This window comes from Chiloscyllium plagiosum, unplaced genomic scaffold, assembly GCF_037043375.1.
Source record: "Chiloscyllium plagiosum isolate Xiang-an unplaced genomic scaffold, Cpla_swu_hap1 HiC_scaffold_12, whole genome shotgun sequence".
In the NCBI taxonomy this organism is placed as follows: Eukaryota; Metazoa; Chordata; class Chondrichthyes; order Orectolobiformes; family Hemiscylliidae; genus Chiloscyllium; species Chiloscyllium plagiosum.
This window is the reverse complement of record NW_028270150.1, coordinates 27,215,247-27,234,632: the sequence shown is the minus strand read 5'-3', so window position 1 is coordinate 27,234,632 and position 19,386 is coordinate 27,215,247. Positions and strand designations below refer to the sequence as shown.

The following is a 19,386-nucleotide window of genomic DNA, read 5'->3' as shown; positions in this document are numbered from 1 at the left end:
CTAGAAATGTCTGAATTTTATCTTAATATTTAATTCCAAGTTTAATATCAACATTTCTCATGTTTCAGGTGCACAAACTTAAATTACTATGGATAGGCATGTGTTTGTTTCCTGCTTTTTGGATGTGATTTCATTTTCCAATGTTTCATTTTGTTTCCTCTTTATTTCCTGTTCTTGCTGCACTGTGGATGTATTTCCTAAGGCATCAGACAACCTTTGGTAGGTAAGTTATTGTTTCTAATTAACCTGAAACGTAATTGCAATAAAGCTGATACATTTTGACTTGGACTGATCGCAGAAATTAGTTTCTCCTCCTTGTCTAAGCAGCTTAGGAAACTTGGTTGGCATGGGCAAGATGGTCTGAAGGGCCTGTTTCCATGCTGTATGACTCTAAGATAAATTTGTCAGGTTATTAAATAATGCTACAGTTATACTCTAATGCTGTGTCATGAACGGTGGTGACTGTACAATGTAGTATTATCACTTGCTTGGTGCTCAGCCCCTGGAGAAGCCAAGGAACCACCTAGGGATGTGTATTCTAAATCGGAGTACGCCACATTCTCATTAACCTGATCAGCAGGCCCACTGTTCCATGGTCACTGAATAAGTTCTAGTGGCATTTTTACTATTTGATATTATGAAATTCTCTTGGGTTTGCAATACTGTGTTGGGAAGCATTCCCTGCTTCTATCCACTAATCCCTGAAACCTGCAACAGTGGCCCTACAGATAAGGAATCAAACTGGATGTTGCTTACCCAGTCGGCAAGCAGTGCCTTTTTCTGGAGCAGTGCCTTGAACAGAAAATGAAATTAGTGACTAACTTTCAAACAGCTGTACATGTATGTGTGTGGAATTCGAAAGTTTGTTTTGCTGCAGTGCTAAGGAACTCAGTCATGTCACGTTGCTGATTGAGTTCAGGCAAAATCAATTTGAGGATATCAGGTTGGAATGGACAGAAGGGCTTGATGAGTCCAGTGTGGGGGATATAAAGTGCATTCTGGCTGTATAAGCATTCAGTGATACACTGGCCAAACAGAGTGAGAATTAATTGAATCACTCACAGTGCTACTTGGACGACGAGTGTTTGCATTTGAACTTCTGGATTTTGTACCTGGGTACACAAACCTCAACATTTGATTTCAAAGCTGTTTCCCGTCACATCAATGTTCATTTCTCAAGTGTAATGCACTTCAATATGAGCACTAATGTCCAGTAGTACAACATTAAAAACAGGAAAATGTATGGTGCGGAGGAGGCTGTTCAGTCTAGTATGACTGTGCTGCCAAAAAAAAGGGGCTGCCCATCCTCGTATTAGCTTCCAGCTCTCAGTCTGGAGACCTGTAGGTTATGACACTTCAAGTCCACATCTGAGTACTTTTTCATGTACCTTTTTCAGGTATCTTTTTCATGCCTTTTAGTTCTGGATTCTCATCACAGTCTGGATGAAATTATTTTCTCCTCCATTATCCTCAGTACTTTCGAACAATTGCTTTAAATTTGTTGTCCCCAGTTACTGACTATTCAGCTAAGTTAAAACAGTCCTTCCTACCTTCTCTTGTTAAGGCCACTCAGTGTAATAGTGATTACCTTCGAGCTTCACATTTCATTGCCAAAGTACATTATCAGGCGGGTGTATATGTGGATGCATTTATGCACTCAGCTATTATTTTTGATTGTACAACATCTCACGAATGAAACATTACTTTTGTTCAAATTTGTTTCACATTGAAGGAAACAGACTAGTGGAAGACAAAATCTACTTGGCATTAAAGATTTTTTGACATGAATAAAAAGGTTTACACTGAAACTTAATGAGCATTAGGAGAAAGGTGAGGACTGCAGATGCTAGAGATCAGAGCTGAAAAATGTGTTGCTGAAAAAGCGCAGCAGGTCAGGCAGCATCCAAGGAGCAGGAGAATCGATGTTTTGGGCATAAGCGTCGATTCTCCTGCTCCTTGGATGCTGCCTGACCTGCTGCGCTTTTCCAGCAACACATTGAACATTACCCAATCAAATGCAGATGCTGACCTCAAATTAATCAGTCAGTATTCAGTGATATGTTGTCATTGAGTAGAAGCAAATTCAATGTATTTTAAATGAACAGAGTTTCTTCTGGGACATATTTTACCTGCAGCAACTTCCATCGTGGTAATTGAATTTTCACTGCAGTTGTGAGTGAGTTAATTCCAGGTCCACATTTCAGTTCTTGAGCGGACAGGGAGATGTTTTAAGAGTTAGTATCTAAGACAGAATAACAAAAAAAATCACCAAAGATCCTTAGACAGCACCTTCCATCGAGTTAGGCAAGGACAGAAAATACATGGGAAGCCTAGAACTCTGTAGAAAGCTAGAGAAGTGATTGCTGGGCCACTTGCTGAGATATTTGTATCATCGATAGTCACAGGTGAGGTGCCAGAAGACTGGAGATTGGCAAACATGGTGCCATTGTTTAAGAAGGGCGGTAAGGACAAGCCAGGGAACCATAGACCAGCGAACCTGACATCGGTGGTGGACAAGTTGTTGGAGGGAATCCCGAGGGACAGGAAGTACATGTATTTGGAAAGACAAAGACTGATTCGGGATAGTCAACATGGCTTTGTGCGTGGGAAATCATGTCTCACAAACTTGATTGAGTTTTTTGAAGAAGTAACAAAGAGGATTGATGAGGGCAGAGTACTAGATGTGATCTATATGGACTTCAGTAAGGTGTTCGACAAGGTTCCCCATGGGAGACTGATTAGCAAGGTTAGATCTCATGGAATACAGGGAGAACTAGCCATGTGGATACAGAACTGGCTCGAAAGTAAAAGACAGAGGGTGATGATGGAGGGTTGTTTTTCAGACTAGAGGCCTGTGACCAGTGGAGTGTCACAAGGATCGGTGCTGGGTCCTCTACTTTTTGTCATTTACATAAATGATTTGGATGCGAGCATAAGAGGTACAGTTAGTAAGTTTGCAGATGACACCAAAATTGGAGGTGTAGTGGACAGTGAAGAAGGTTACTTCAAACTACAACAGGATCTTGACCAGATGGCCCAATGGGCTGAGAAGTGGCAGATGAAGTTTATTTCAAATAAATGCAAGGTGCTGCATTTTGGGAAAGCAAATCTTAGCAGGACTTATACACTTAATGGTAAGGTCCTCGGGAGTGTTGCTAACAAAGACCTTGTGCTGTACTCAATACTCTGACCAATTAAGGAAAGCACACCAAATGACTACTTTACTATCCTATCTACCTGCGACTCTACTTTCAAGGAGCTGTGAACCTGCACTTCAAGGTCTCTTTGTTCAACAACACTCCCTAGGACCTTACCATTGCGTGTATAAGTCCTCCTAAGATTTGCGTTCCCAAAATGCAGCACCTCACATTTAACTGAATTAAACTCCATCTGCCACTTCTCAGCCCATTGGCCCATCTGGTCAAGATCCTGTTGTAATCTGAGGTAACCCTTTTCACTGTCCACTGTACCTCCAATTTTGGTATCATCTGCAAACTTATGCTCTCTTATGTGCCTCTTATGCTCGCATCCAAATCATTTATATAAATGACAAAAAGCAGAGGACCCAGCACCGATCCACTGGTCACAGGCCTCCAGTCTGAAAAACAACCCTCCACCACCACCACCACCCTCTGTCTTCTACTTTCGAGCCAGTTCTCTATCCAAATAGCTCGTTCTCCCTGTATTCTGTGAGATCTAACCTTGCTAATCAGTCTTCCATGGGGAATCTTGTCGAACGCCTTACTGAAGGCCATATAGATCACATCTACCACTCTGGCCTCATCAATCTTCTTTGTTACTTCCTCAAAAAACTCAATCAAGTTTGTGAGACATGATTTCCCACGCACAAAGCCATGTTGACTATCCCTAATCAGTCCTTGTCTTTCCAAATACATGTACATCCTGTCCCTCAGGATTCCCTCCAACAAATTGCCCACCACTGAGGTCAGGCTCACCAGTCTATAGTTCCCCATGGCTTGTCCTTCATACCTTTCTTAAATAGTGGCACCATGTTTGCCAACCTCCAATCTTCCGGCACCTCACCTGTGACTATCGATGATACAAATATCTCAATAAGAGGCCCAGCAATCACTTCTCTAGCTTCCCACAGAGTTCTAGGATATACCTGATCAGGTCCTGGGGATTTATCCACCTTTAACTGTTTCAAGACATCCAGCACTTCCTCCTCTGTAATCTGGACATTTTGCAAGATGTCACTATCTATTTCCCTACAGTCTATACCTTCCATATCCTTTTCCACAGTAAATACTGATGCAAAATACTCATTTAGTATTTCCCCCATTTTCTGCGGCTCCACACAAAGTCCGCCTTGCTGATCCTTGAGGGGCCCTATTCTCTCCCTAGTTACCCTTTTGTCCTTCATGTAATTGTAAAAACCCTTTGGATTCTCCTTAATTCTATTTGCCAAAGCTATCTCATGTCCCCTTTTTGCCCTCCTGGTTTCCCTCTTAAGTATACTCCTACTTCCTTTATACTCTTCTACATATGCTTCCTTCTTTTTCTTAACCAAACCCTCAATTTCTTTAGTCATCCAGCATTCCCTATGCGTACCAGCCTTTCCTTTCACCCTGACAGGAATATACTTTTTTTGGATTCTCGTTATCTCATTTCTGAAGGTTTCCCATTTTCCAGCCGTCCCTTCACCTGCGAACATCTGCTTCCAATCAGTTTTTGAAAGTTCTTGCCTAATACTGTCAAAATTGACCTTTTTCCAATTTAGAACTTCCACTTTTAGACCTGGTCTATCCTTTTCCATCACTATTTTAAAACTAATAGAATTATGGTCGCTATCTTCCAAGTCAATAGAGTAAACAGCTTGTGAGGGCCTAGTTTTATTTTTAAAATGTTGGAACAATAGAAGCAACATGAATAGGTGAAGTCAAGCTCCCATAGAACGATTTGTTTTAATATAGCTTTCAAGTGTTGAGGTTTGAAGTTGTCTGTGGCAGCTATGATTCATCTCTTGGCCACAGTAAAAAGCTGCAGTTCTCTTTGTCTTTACCCCAGTTTACTCATGGTGTTCTTTTCTCCTGGATTGGAGAAACACCACATGTGAGACTATCTATTTCATTGAATTTGACTTTGCCAAAGGTGTGTTTATGGGATATTACTGTATTGGAATAGTTGATGTTTAGTAGTTAAATAATTACTATTGGACTTAGAATAGAGTTTATATGGACATTTCTTTCTTTTGTTTGTATTTTAACTGGGTGTAACTGTGTTTTGCTTAAAGCTGAGTAGTGTGACCAGTCAAATTACATCTGGAACACAGCACCTTATACTTGCTTTTAAATAAGATAAAAGTTAGGGTCCAGGCTATCTCCTTGACATAGTTTAAGGGAGTTTGGTCTGGCCCATAACAATAGAATAAAGTAAAATTGTTTAAGTAGCAATTGGAAACTGAAACTCACAAAGAACAGAAGATAATATTTCTAAAAGCCGTTTTAGTACCTGTACAAACTAAGGTTTTTATGCATTTAAGACTTGCAATCACAGGTTGGCAATGTAATACTTCACTGTTTAATGAATGACAAACTTTTTGAATCTGTAAAATTGATGAATCTGCATTTGATTGGTTCAGTGCAGTATTATACAAACAATTGAGTTAAGAGGTCAGAGCTTGAGTTTGACCAGTGTGCTGAGGCAGGAACCTAGCCAATAGGTTAGCCACAAGTCTGTACGTACTTTCAATCTTCAGTTTATTTCCTTGCTAATATTGTCTGGAGAATGCAATTTAAATGCCTGCAATACCCAGTTACTATGTAACATGATGAATTTACAGTTTAAAATGGTTGAGCTTTCTTATAATTTAAATTATTGAATTTATTCTAATCAGGGCATCATTAAAGTTAGTTGGTTAAGTCTTGCTATTATTAGTCCATTTAAATGTTTTGTAATTGTTTTTATCCCATTAAAATAATAATCTACACAGGTATAGTGGAATCACCATGTATTTTGTGATTAATCTCCATCACAACTAATCTTTCCTGTTTGCCACTAATTGTAAAAAGCTTCAGCAGTGAATGGCATTTGGCAAATCCCTTAATTTTTACATTATTTGATTTCCTTTTACTGGTTCTAACTTCTGTTGGTTTATTAAATGTTACCTTTTTAATTACAGAAAAATATATTTGTGCAATTCTAATCCATAAATTCAAACGTAGAGCCATTGTTGTGTTATTGTTGACTCAAAACATTAACAAAGAGGAAAATAAAAGCAAAGTACTCTGGATGTTGGAATTCTGAAATAACGACACAAAGTGCTCGAAGTACTCAGCAATCTGGCAATATCTAAGGAGAGAAAAGTGGGTTATTAGGTTGTGATCTTTCATCAGAACTGGTTGCAGCCATGAAGTAGTAATTCTATTTGTCTCTGCACAGATGCTGCCAGACCACCTGAGTATTTCCAGTGTTATCAAGAATGATATGTTTCCCTGTTTTGTTTCAATTATTGAGAATCTAATGGACAGTAAACTAATTTGTATTCTGCTATCTTACAGCCCGGGTGGTCAATTTATACGATGGGAAGATTGACCTTGTGGACAGTTGTTTAGAAGAAACAGGTGGTCTGGGTGTGAACATCGTGATAGACTGTGGAGGTTTGTTCTGTATTTATTAAAATCAACAGCTTTTTTAAGCTTGTCAATTTAAGCAGAATATTTTAGGATGTTGTAAAGTTTTCTATTAACATTTCACAATATTGTATATATTTAAAGACATATGTTTTCCCTTAATTGCCCTCTTTCCTATCTGGACAACATTGCTACAGTGTCCTTCCATTTATCCAGTGGCCTACATCATCCAATAGGCTTTTGCAGAGTCCTCGAGATGTACAACATGGGCTAGCACCCGGCCCATATCCCTCCAAACCCTCCCTATTCATATACCGATCCAAATGCCTTTTAAATATTGCAATTGTACCAGCCTCCACCACTTCCTCTGGCAGCTCATTCCATACACTTACCACCCTCTTGGTGAAAAAGGTGCCCCTTAGGTCTCTCTTATATCTTTAGCCACATGCAAACCATGCAAGAAGTGTCAGTGATTGATTCTGTGTAAAAGGAATCAAACATGATCTAGTACACACCCACAAATATGCCCTTGCAACATACCTATTTGTTATGAATAGGACCACAAGTTATTTTCCCACCCTACCCAAATACTGAATACTACAGCCATTCTATAGCTGTCCTACCATTTCATTGATATCAACCAAGGCACTCTGTGCTGACTAGAAGTTGAATTTTGATTTCATTGTCTTTCTGGCTCAGAGATTGAGACAGTTTTTCTGGCAAGGAGCAAGGGATAAAGTAGTAACTACAAACAAGTCAGTCTAACTCCAGTGATGGGGAAGCTATTGAAAGCAATTCTGAGGGACAGAAGTAATCTGCATTTGGAGCACCAAGTATTAATTAAGAACAAACTTGATGACTATGAACAGTCAACATGATTTTTGTTCGGGGGAGGCCATGTCTGACCAACTCCACTGAAGTTTTTGAAGAGGTGACCTGGTGTGCAGATGGGGGCAATGCTTTTGATGTAATCCACTCAGACTTCAGCAAGACTTTTGATGAAGTCCTAAATGGGAGACTAATAGCAAAGGTAAAAACCCAAGGGATCCAAGGAAATTTGGCAAATTGGATCCACAGTTGACTTAGTAGCAAAAAGCAGAGGGTAATGGTTGAGGGCTGCTTTTTCCGACTGGAATTCTGTGTCCAGCTGGCTCCCAGAGGGGTCAGTGTTGGGGCCTCTTGCTGTTTATATAAATAATTTAGACTTCAATGTGGGAGTTTAATCTGTAAATTTTCAGAAATTACAAAAATTCGTTGATGGTAAATACTGAGGAGAACAGCTTTTGATTACAGGTGCATAGAGATGGGCAGGTCAGATGAGCTGAATAGTGGCAAATGAAATTCAATCCAGATAAATATGAGGCGATGCTCTTGGGCAGGACAAACAAGGCAAGGGAATATGTGATGGATGGTAGGACCCTGGGAACCACAAAGGATCTGAGGGAACTTGGTGTGCATGTCCACCATCCCTTAAGGTGTCAGGACAGGTGGATAAAGTAGTCCAGAAAGCATCTGGGTTACTTGCCTTTATTAGTTGAGGCACAGAGTTTAAGGGAAGAGAGGTCATCCTGAAATTGTGTAATTGTTGCTGAAGCCTGATCTCGAGTATTACATGCAGTCCTGGAATGTACGTTATGGAGGAATGTGATAGCATTGTAAAGGGTGCAGGGGACATTTACCACAATTTATCTGGCCAGGAGGTTTTCAGTTATGTAGCAAGATTGAACAGACTGGGGTTGTTTTCCTTAGAGTAAAGGATACTGAGAGGGGACATGATTGAGATGTGTAAAATTGTGAGGGGCATAGGTAAGTTGGACAGGATGAAACTTTTCCCTTTAACAGAGTGAGCAATGACTAGAGGCATAGATTTAAAGTAAGGGCCAGAAGGTTTAAAGAATAGTGTTGGAGAACAGAGAGGCCTATGGGGTTCAAGTGCATAATCTTTTGAAATTTGCATCACAGGTAGACAGGGTTGGTTAAGAAGGGGGAAAGTGAGGACTGGAAATCAGAATCAAGGGTGTGGTGCTGAAACAGCACAGCTGGTCAGGCAGCATCCGAGGAGCAGGAGAATTGACCTTCAGTAGTTCAGAAGACTTTTCGTGCACTTGCCATCATGGCTTAGACTTTTGAGTATAGGAGTTAGGATGTCATGTTGATGTGGGTGAGGCCTCTTCTGGAGTACTATATGCAGTTCTGGCTGCAGTGTTATAGGAAGGATATTATTAAATTGCTGGGAATGGAGGGTTTGAATTAAAGAAGTAGGCTGGGACTCTTTTCACTGGAGCGTAGGAGGTTGATTGGTTACCTTTATAGTGATTAATAAATTCAAGAGGGGCATAGATAAGGTGTATAGCAAAGGTCTTTTTTTTCCCTCCGACCAGGGAGTTCAAAACTAGGGCAAATATTTGTGGTGAGACGAGGAAGATTTAAAAAGGACGTGAGGGGCACCTTTTTTTTACACGCAGAGACTGGTTAGGTGTGGAATGAACTACCAGAGGAAGAGGTAGATGCAGAAACATTTATGGCATTTAGAAGACATTTAGGTAAGTACATGAATAGGAAAGGTTTGGAAGGCTATGGGACAAATGCAGGTTTGTGGGACTAGTTTAATTTGGGAGCATGGTCAGTGTGAACTATTTGGACAAAAGGATTTGTTTCCACGCTGTATGACTCTATGACGCTAAATATTTAATGTATAGTTGCAACGCCAAAGCATACAAAGCTGTGGACTGAGTGCTGAAATATGAATTAGAATAGTTCGGTGTTTTTTTTTGCTTGGCACAGAAGGGATGGGCTGAAAAGCCTTGTCCTATGCTGTGGTTCTGTTCGCCGAGCTGGAAGTTTTTGTTGCAAACGTTTCGTCCCCTGTGTAGGTGACATCCTCAGTGCTTGGGAGCCTCCTGTGAAGCGCTTCTGTGGTGTTTCCTCCAGCATTTCTAGTTGCCTGTCCCTGCCGCTTCCGGTTGTCAGTTTCAGCTGTCCGCTCTAGTGGCCGGTATATTGGGTCCAGGTCGATGTGTTTGTTGATGGACACATCGACCTGGACCCAATATACCGGCCACTACAGCGGACAGCTGAAACTGACAACCGGAAGCGGCAGGGACAGGCCACTATAAATGCCGGAGGAAACACCACAGAAGCGCTTCACAGGAGGCTCCCAAGCACTGAGGATGTCACCTAGACAGGGGACGAAACGTTTGCAACAAAAACTTCCAGCTCGGCGAACAGAACCACAGCAACGGGCACCCGAGCTACAAATCTTCTCTCAAACTTTGAGCCTTGTCCTATGCTGAAGATCACTGATTCTGTAATTCTGAGGCTATTAGCTTTGAGTCTTTGGAGTTATTAAAATGTTGTTTTTAAAATCGCTTGTTAATTCAAAGGATTGGTCTAAATATTAGTAATTATGTTTTGATTTTTTTGAAATGTGTACATGTGGTAATTGTGATTTTAATTCTTGCCTACTGAGACTGCCCAGAATTAAATCATTGGGGCTTGTGTCTTCAATTCAAAACCAACCCGTTGCATTTTATTGTTCAAAAATCAGAGTAAACAGCTTTTCATTTCAATCAAGGAGGGAGCATATTTATTTTCCGCAGATTTTATTTTAGTCCATTTTGTTTTTTGTTTCTCTCCTACCTCCATTATAGAAATGACTATTCCAAGAATATTGGAAGGACCTTCTCCCCATGTCTGTGTGGGTTTCCTCCAGGTGCTCCGGTTTCCTCCCACAGTCCAGAGATGTGCAGGTTAGGTGAATTGGCCATGCTAAATTGCCCATAGTGATTACGACAGAGGAACCTCGATTATCTGAAGGACACAGGTGGGGAGTATTTTGTTCAGTTAATCGAATGCCGGATAATACAGTGCCAGATAGCATAGTTAGCCAAACATCATCATGTTCAGATAATGCAAAATTCAGTTAATCGAATGTCGGATAATCGAGATTCCTCTATAATTAAAAATCTGTCTCTCTTCTCTTTAAATGTACTTAATGTCCCAGCATCCACTGCACTGTGGCGCAGTGAATTCTACAGATTCATGACACTTTGAGAGAAATAATTTCTCCTCGTGTCTGTTTTAAATCTGCTTCTTCTAAAAACCATGGCATCTCAATCTCGATTGCCCTACTTGAGCATCCTTAAGTCTATCTTGTCAATCCCTTTTAGCATCAGATCTTCTCTTAATCTTTTAAACTTCAGAGCATATAGACTTAAACTCCTCAATCTTTCTTCATAAGACCAGAACCTCATATCTGAAATGCCTCCTATGCAACTGCAGCCCTCCTCAAGGAGACCAAAATTGTATGCAATACTCCATCTGCGGTCTCATGAATGCCTTGTACAATTGCAACAACACATCCCTACTTTGATAATCCAATCCTTCAGCAATAAATGCCAAAATTCCATTCACTTCCTTATTATCTCTTGTATCTGCTTATTAGATTTCTGTAATTCATGCACATGGACCCAGATCTTTCTGCACCACAGCACTCTTGATATTTATCTCCATTTGGAAAATAAGCTGCTTTTCTATTCCTCTGACCCACATTTATCCACGTTTAGCTTCATCTGCCAAAAATTGTTCTATCCTCCTAACCTATTATATCCTTTTGTAAATTTCTTGCTCCTTCATTGCAACTTACATTCCCACCTATTTTCGTGCAAATTTGTCTATCATACTTTCTGTCCCTGCATCCAAGTCAGGTTGTATTCATTCGGTGTTGCTTCATCAGAAATCCTGCAACTGTGCAGAAATCCTGCATCAGAAATCCTGTGCCACCGTGTGGGCGGCACGGTGGCACAGTGGTTAGCACTGCTGCCTCACAGCGCCAGAGACCCGGGTTCAATTCCCGCCTCAGGCGACTGACTGTGTGGAGTTTGCACGTTCTCCCCGTGTCTGCGTGGGTTTCCTCCGGGTGCTCCGGTTTCCTCCCACAGTCCAAAGATGTGCAGGGTCAGGGAATTGGCCAAACTAAAAATTGCCCGTAGTGTTAGGTAAGGGGTAAATGTAGGGGTATGGGTGGGTTTCGCTTCGGCGGGGCGGTGTGGACTTGTTGGGCCGAAGGGCCTGTTTCCACACTGTAAATAATCTAATCTAAAAAAAAACTCTCTCTGTAACAGCATTGTGACTGTACCTACACCAAACAGACTGCAGTAGTTCAAGAAATCAGCTCATCAGCTTCTGGAGTATCTGATGGAAAGCTACATATGCTGGCCCAGCCAGTAATTCCCACATCCCACGAATGAAGTTTTTAGAAGTTCAAGCAGTAAAGACATCCCTAGGTAGAAGTGATCACAATATAATTGGATTTTATATCCAGTTTGAAAGGGAGAAGCTGGGGTCTAAAGCAAGTGCTTGAATGAAGCTGAACATGGGCCACTTGTGGGCATGAAAGCTGAGGCAGCCGAAGGTGGACTGGCATGATATGCCAGGGCTAGATCAATAAGTATTCGACAGCAGTCACTTAAGGGGATATTTCAAAGTACTCAATGTGTATTCCTGATATAAAGAAAAGAATCTAAATGGAGGGATAACAGTAGAGATTAGGGAAAGCATATAACTGCACAAAGATGAGTGGCAGGTCAGAATTGGTGAGAAGGGCACAAAGGTTCATCAGAAGGAAAACATTAGAATATGAGAGTAAGATAGCTAGGAATATAAAAATGCAAAGTGAGAATTTCTATATGTATTTAAAAAGGAAAAGTGTAAGTGAAGTGTTGGTCCTCTCGAGAGAATGAAGATTTAATAGCAGATAATAACAAAATGGCAGATGAAATTAGGACAGTTTTCATTTGCCTTCACAAAAGAGAATGCAAAACAAACTTTACCGTAATAGCTGTAAATGAGAAGGTATAAGAGAGAAGCAAACTCGGCAAAATTACATTTAAAACAGACATGGTATGTAGAAAGTTTAAGGCTGACAAGCCTGAGTCCAGATCGCCTTCATCTTGGGGTCTTAAAAGTGGTTGCTAGTGACATAGATGTAATTTTCCAGTTAGTCCATTTTGAATTAGCTCCTTCCCTCTGTCCATACTCTCTCTCCCTCACCTTTAGTGGTTTACACTGCTCTTAACAGACTTTGCATTCATCAGTTGGAAAGCGCTGGTGATTTATTGGTGTTGGTTAATCAAGGAAAAAATATTGGTGCTTTCATCATGAGAAAAAGAAATCATTCAGTTGTGTGTAAGAGCACTTCTGGATATATAAACTAAATACCAGTTAGCTTGACATCTGATGTGGAGCAAGTGTTAAATAGACCATTAAAGCAATTTTAGCTCTGCACTTATAAACACTAAGGTCAGGATAAAAAAAGTGTGCTTATGACGTATGTCCTGTAGAAAATACAATTGAAAACCAGGCGGAACACAAACGGTTCAGAGGGGAAGTGAAATGGCATGTTAGAGAAGCAAAGAGGAATTATCATAAAAGAATGGCAGCCAACATAAATAGTAACCATCCATGAAGGCATGTGGAAAAGGGAGGAGACTGGCACAAAGTCAAGATCCTGATCATTAATATAGATCAGGAAAGGCAAGGTCCCAGTACTGACCCCTGGAGAGATCCGCTCCAAAGTTATGATAATGCAGACAACCGATGAAAAGCGACTTTCTGCACTGTAACACCTCTATAACTTGGATCTAATTGGGAAGAATCAACACTGTTTCATCAAAGAAGATCCTGTTTAATGAATCTGTTAAATTTCTTTGAAGGAGCTAAATGCAAACGGATTTTTGGAGCCTGTAGGCACACTGTAATTCCCAGAGGCATTTCTAAGATGCTGAATCAAAAGTTGTTGTGGAAAACAGAAATTCATGGTGTACAGGCTAACATGTTGGATCAAAAATTAGCTGGCTGGGAGAAAATAGAGTATGCATAGCCTGTTTTTTTTCTGATTGGCAGCATGTGACGTTTGGTGTTCCTTAGATGTCTGTGCTGGATCCTCTTTTTACAGTTAATCTTTTTACAGTTTACATCAATGACTTAGATGAGAAGAGAAAAGGCATGGTATCTAAATTCACAATTGGCACCAATCAAGGCAGAAAAGCATGTTATGAAGAGGTGATGGGGAGGTTGTAATGAATATCGGTATGTCAACTGAGGGAACTGAAGTCTGTTGAATAGAGCATAATGTAGAACAGTGCGACATTGTTCACTTTGGCAAGAAGAATGAAAAAGCAGGTAGAGTTTAGGAATAAAAAAGGACAGTCACACTGCTGGGAGTGTATTATGAACCCTCAAATAGTCATCAGGCAATAGAGGAACAGATATTTAGATAATTCAGAGGTATGTAAAAGCAATAATCGGGTAATTCGGGATTTAAACTTCCCAACATTAATTCGGCTAGCTACAGTGTAAAAGGTTTGAACTGAGCAGAATTCTTGACATATATCGAAAAGAGCTTTTTATATAAAATATATAAGGTCAATGAAGGGCTACTGTAGTGCTGTTTCTAATTTTGGGAACAATGCTTGGCAAGTGTTTGAGGTGACAGGAGAGCATTTGAATGATAGTGAGTACAATACTGTAGGTTTTAAATTTGTTATGGAAAAGGAAAAAGGTTGTCAGCTACAAAGAGTTTTGAAATTGAGGAAGAAAAATTGTATTAAAATAATGCACAAAATTGGGTGACGCGTTCCCTCACAGCACCAGGGACCCGGGTTCAATTCCCGCTTCAGGTGACTCTGTGTGAAGTTTGCATGTTCTTCCCATGTCTGCGTGGGTTTCCTCTGGGTGCTCCAGTTTCCTCCCACCATCCAAAGATGTGCAGGTTAGGTGAATTGGCCATGCTAAATTGCCCGTAGTGTTAGGTGCATTAGCCAGGGGTAAATGTCGGGGAATGGGTCTAGGTCAGTTGCTCTTCGGAGGGTCAGTGTGGACTTGTTCGGCCAAAGGGCCTGTTTCCACACTGTAGGGAATCTAATCTAATCTAATAAAAATGTACTGAGAACAGCTGTTTCTGTCTAAATCTTCAGCAGAAGAATTTGGGTGAGTTTAGGGCCAAATATAGAAGCAACAAGCCAAGAGGACATGGATGTCTTGGAATATTAAGAATGAGATAAAAAGGGTAAGAGAAACGTTTAACAAATAAAAAGGGAGAAAATCAACAGAGGTCCTAGTAGAGCACAACATGCAAGGGGTAAACATAAGAAAACCATTAGTAGAGCAAAAAGGGGGAAATGAGAAAATACTGGCAGATAAGATTTTGGTGATTCTCAAGATATTCTATATATCAAGTGGAAGAGGGTAACCAGGTAAAAGTTGGACCCAGTCGGGTCCAAGGGGACAATCTGTAAATGGAGCTGGAGGACATTGGTGGAGTGATAAATGAGTACTTCACATCTGTATTCACTTGGAAATCAGGATACAGAAAAAGAATTTGTAAAGAGGTACTGTGAGGTTCTTGAGTAGTTTGACATAAGAAATGAGGAGGTACTGGAGGTTTGGTGGGTTTAAAAGTGGTCAAATCCCTAGGTCCAGGTGAGTTGTAATCCAGGCTGCTATAGAGACCAGGGAGGAAATTATAGCAACTTTGACCCAAATCTTTAGTTCCTTTCTGGCCGCAAGAGCAGTGCCAGAGGACTGGTGAACAGAAAATGTCATTCCACTTTTCATAAAGGATGGTAGAGATAAATCAGGGAATTGCAGATCAGTGAGTCTCTCATTAGTGGTCGGCAAATTATTGAAGAAAATTCTGAAGAAAATTAAGCTCCACTTGGAGAGGCAAAATGAAGTCATGCCTAACAAATTTGATTGAATGTTTTAAGGCAGTGCCCAGGTGCGTTGGTGTGTTTTATATGGATTTCAACAATGTCTTTGACAAGGTCCCACGTGGGAGACTAATAAGTAAGATAAAAAGCACAAGGGTTCCAAGGTAACTTGGAAAGTTGGCTTATGGGAGGAAACTGTAGTGGTAGAAGGCTGTTTGTGTGACTGGAAGCTGGTGTCTAGTGGCCTACACCAGGATCAGTGCTGGGTCTCTTTATTGTTTGTGATATATATAACAAGAAGAAAATGCAGGGGTGATAAGTACATTTAGGGATGGTACAAAGATGGCTGGGTGTTTGATGGTGAGGAAGAAAGTCTTGGGGAAATGGGTCAGATGGAATTAAAACTTAATAAATGTGAGGTAATGCACTTGGGGAGAAATAACGGGACAAGACAATACGCAGTGACTGTTAAGATACTAGGAAGCTCAGAGGATCAGAAGGATCTTGGGGTACCTTTCCGAAGAGAGCTGGACATGTTAAGAGGGTAGTTAAAAAGGCATATAGGACTCTTGGACTTATTCAGTTATTGCAGAATTTATAAGAACGAAGACATGATATTTGAGCTGTACAGGATTTTAGTTAAGCAACAGCTGGAGTACTGTGTGCAATGTGCAATTCTAGTTAACTTTGTTAAAGGAGCAGCAGCGTTATGTTGTCCTTGTTTTTTTTTCAAGAGGGGTTGTAAAAGGCAGAGGTTCTGATTTGTCTGGGCTTTGGCATCTTTGCTAATAGCTAACAGAAACTGCCCAAGGCAACAATCAGGGAAAAGGTTTTTAGGGTTTTTTTTTTTAAAAGCAGTTGTACAATGAAAGGACAGTGGCCAGTTCTCCCAATTCAGGGATTTTTCTATTTTGGTTTAGTTTTAGCAATTAGAAACTGCTGGTGACCTAGAGAAACAGCTGCAGTAGAGAAAGGTTCCATGCTTCAGCAAATGATCCCTGACTGATCCTTTCTGTCTCTGTGCCTTCTCTCTGTCCTATAAGAACCTGTGTTTGAATTTACCTTTTTTGCCAAGGGGTGTGTTGTAGGATGCAAGAAATCAGAACAGCTCTTTAAGTTGTGGGGGCTATTGTGTCAGTCAGGGATTCCAAACCGTTATTCTAAATTCTGTTTTCTTTTGTTTGTGACTCCTTCGGCGGTGTGTAAATAAATTCTGTTTTACTTGAAGCCAATTGATTTGACGAGCTGCATCACTCCTGGGATATCTGCCTGAAACAACTAGAAAAGTTAATGTCTGGGCTACCTTCTTAAAATGTTTTGAGGGGGTCTGGCCTGATCCATAACAGATTGGGGTTCCTTGTGGGATTTATTCGAAAATTCAAATTTGGGATTCGGGTTGGACTCAAAGGCAGCGGGTAGCAGGTGTTAGTGTCTTTTGTTCCGGGTATTGAATTTGGTTGGTTTAAGCAGTGCTTAGTGTAGTAATGACTCTGTCAGTCACTAAGAGTTTTCTGGGGGTAGTAAAAGTGACTGAGTGCTTTACAAAAGGTGAACAAGGCAAAGCTGCTGGAATTGGCAGGCAAGATGGACTTGAGGCTGCCTCCTTCCTTGAGGAAAGGAGACATAGTTATAGCAATAGCTCAGCACTTGCGTTTGCTGGAAATGCCATCAGAATCTTTGGAGATGGCTAAAATTTAATTGAAAATGCAGCAACTTGAGTTCGAGGAAAAAGGAGAAAAAGAAATCAGTGTTTGAATTTTAATTAAATGTAGAGGAAGTACAAAGATTGAGAGAAGAAAGGGACAAAAAGAAAGAGGGAGGGAAGAAAAATAAAGAGAAAAGGAAGGAAGAAAGAGAGAGAGTTTGAACTCAAATTGGCACTTAGACAGGAAAGTCAGTTTAAAAGGATGGCGATAAAGGTAGAAGGTAAGCTTAGTGAGGCTGAGCAAACCCAAAGGCCTGGTGGGGATCTGTTTAAATATATCCAAGCCCCTTATCTAAGTTTGATGAGGAAATAGAAGCCTTTTTCATCTCATTTTAAGTGGCCAGTGACCATTTTGGGTTTTGTTGATCCAAACAAAACTTGTACGTAGAGCTAGTGAGGTATTAACATCACTATCAGAGGAGGTATCTGGGGCGTATGAGGATGTGAAGAAAGCCATTTTAAGTGCATATTATCTTGTCCCAGAAGCTTACAGACGGTGTTTCAGCAACCTAAGGAGGGACCCTGGTCAAGCATACTTTGAGTTAAAAAGGTCAGACAAATTAATTTTGATAGATGGACAGGACATTAAAAATAGAGGAAACCTATGACGCTCTGAGACGATTATTTGGAAGAGTTCAAAAATTCACTCCGAGGTAGTGAGAACTCATGTGGAAAAGAAGAGAGTTAAACAGTAAGATTATCAGCTGAAGTAGCTGACAATTATGAGCTAGTCCATAAATCAAAGTTTGGCTTCCAACATCAATTTCAATCCGTGAGGGATAGAAATTGGGTAAAGAGCAATCCTCACATGGTAAGGGAATAGTAGATCTTGGTGAAGATCATAAGGATAACTTACCACTGGGAAAAAGGAAACCTTGACTGGGAAAGAGAAATTATAAAGCACCGACATTTTCACTGCAATAAAGGAGGCCAATTGAAATCACGGTTGGTCCGTTAGAAAAAGCACTGGAAGCCAGATATAGGAAAACAGGATTAGCCAGTGAATTTTGTTGGAGTGGTAACGGAAACTACAGTGGAGGCTAGAAAGCTGCACCAGAATGTACAACCTGGTCGGACAGTGGTTCAGGAGGAAGTGCCAGATCTTCTTAAACTATATACTTGCGAAAGTAAAGTCTAGTTGCGAACACCAGGAGCTGCAGGTTAAGAGGTTACAATATTAAGAGATACACGATCATGTCAGTCTTTGATGTTGAAAGATGGGGAAATATGTACCTCTGAAAGACTATTGCTGAGAAAAGTGCTGGTTAAGTAGAATTCATGGTGAGACAAGAAGTGCTCAGTTATGTAGCATGAGTTTAGACTGTCCAATGAAAAGTGGTGGTAGGAGTACTGGAACAACTCTCAGCTCCAGGAATATAATTTGTCCACGAATGATAGATCTGGGTCACAGGTAGGAATGCTGAGAGTTTGAAAAGCTAATGCAAACTCAGGCAACTGAGCTACTGCTGGACACATTCTGGGATTTTTCCTGACTGTGTGGCAATGGGATTGCAAAGTCACCAGTGAAACCGGTCAAAGAGTACAGATAAGAAAGTTGAAGTGGAATTAGCAGAGACCCTGTTTGATCCGATGGTTGAGACAAACCAGGAGCAGATGGATGACAAAGTAACAGGAGAGGTCAGAGTCAGCATGGATTTATGAAGGGGAAATCATGCTTGACTAATCTTCTGGAATTTTTTGAGGATGTAACTCTGAAGATGGATGAGGGAGATCCAGTAGATGTAGTGTACCTGGACTTTCAGAAAGCTTTTGATAAAGTCCCACATAGGAGGTTAGTGAGCAAAATTAGGGCACATGGTATTGGGGGCAAGGTACTAACTTGGATTGAAAGTTGGTTGGCTGATAGGAAACCAAGAGTAGTAATAAACGGCTCCATTTCGGAATGGCAGGCAGGGATCAGTGCTGGGACCGCAGCTTTTTACAATATATGTTAATGATATAGAAGATGGTATTAGTAATAACATTAGCAAATTTGCTGATGATACAAAGCTGGGTGGCAGGGTGAAATGTGATGAGGATGTTAGGAGATTACAGGGTGACCTGGACAGGTTAGGTGAGTGGTCAGATGCATGGCAGATGCAGTTTAATGTGGATAAATGTATGGTTATCCACTTTGGTGGCAAGAACAGGAAGGCAGATTACTACCTAATTGGAAGCAATTTAGGTAAAGGGGCAGTACAAAGAGATCTGGGTGTTCTTGTACATCAGTCAATGAAGGTAAGCATGCAGGTACAGCAGGTAGTGAAGAAGACTAATAGCATGCTGGCCTTCATAACAAGAGGGATTGAGTATAGAAGCAAAGAGGTTCTTCTGCAGCTGTACAGGGCCCTGGTGAGACCACACCTGGAGTACTGTG

The 19,386-nt window shown here is 40.7% G+C and overlaps 1 protein-coding gene across 4 annotated transcripts in view; it reads left to right on the top strand.

The window, feature by feature from the left end:
* cryzl1 (crystallin, zeta (quinone reductase)-like 1) overlaps positions 1-19,386 on the top strand; it is a 92,662-nt gene that overhangs the window by 55,203 nt on the left and 18,073 nt on the right. For 3 of the 4 annotated variants that reach the window (XM_087992548.1, XM_043701258.2, XM_043701261.2), the window contains exons 9-10: positions 203-223; positions 6,522-6,620. In XM_087992548.1, the coding sequence (XP_087848674.1) occupies positions 203-223; positions 6,522-6,620 (120 nt within the window). The remainder of the gene's footprint in view (positions 1-202; positions 224-6,521; positions 6,621-19,386) is intronic. The other variant, XM_043701259.2, reaches the window with a different exon arrangement.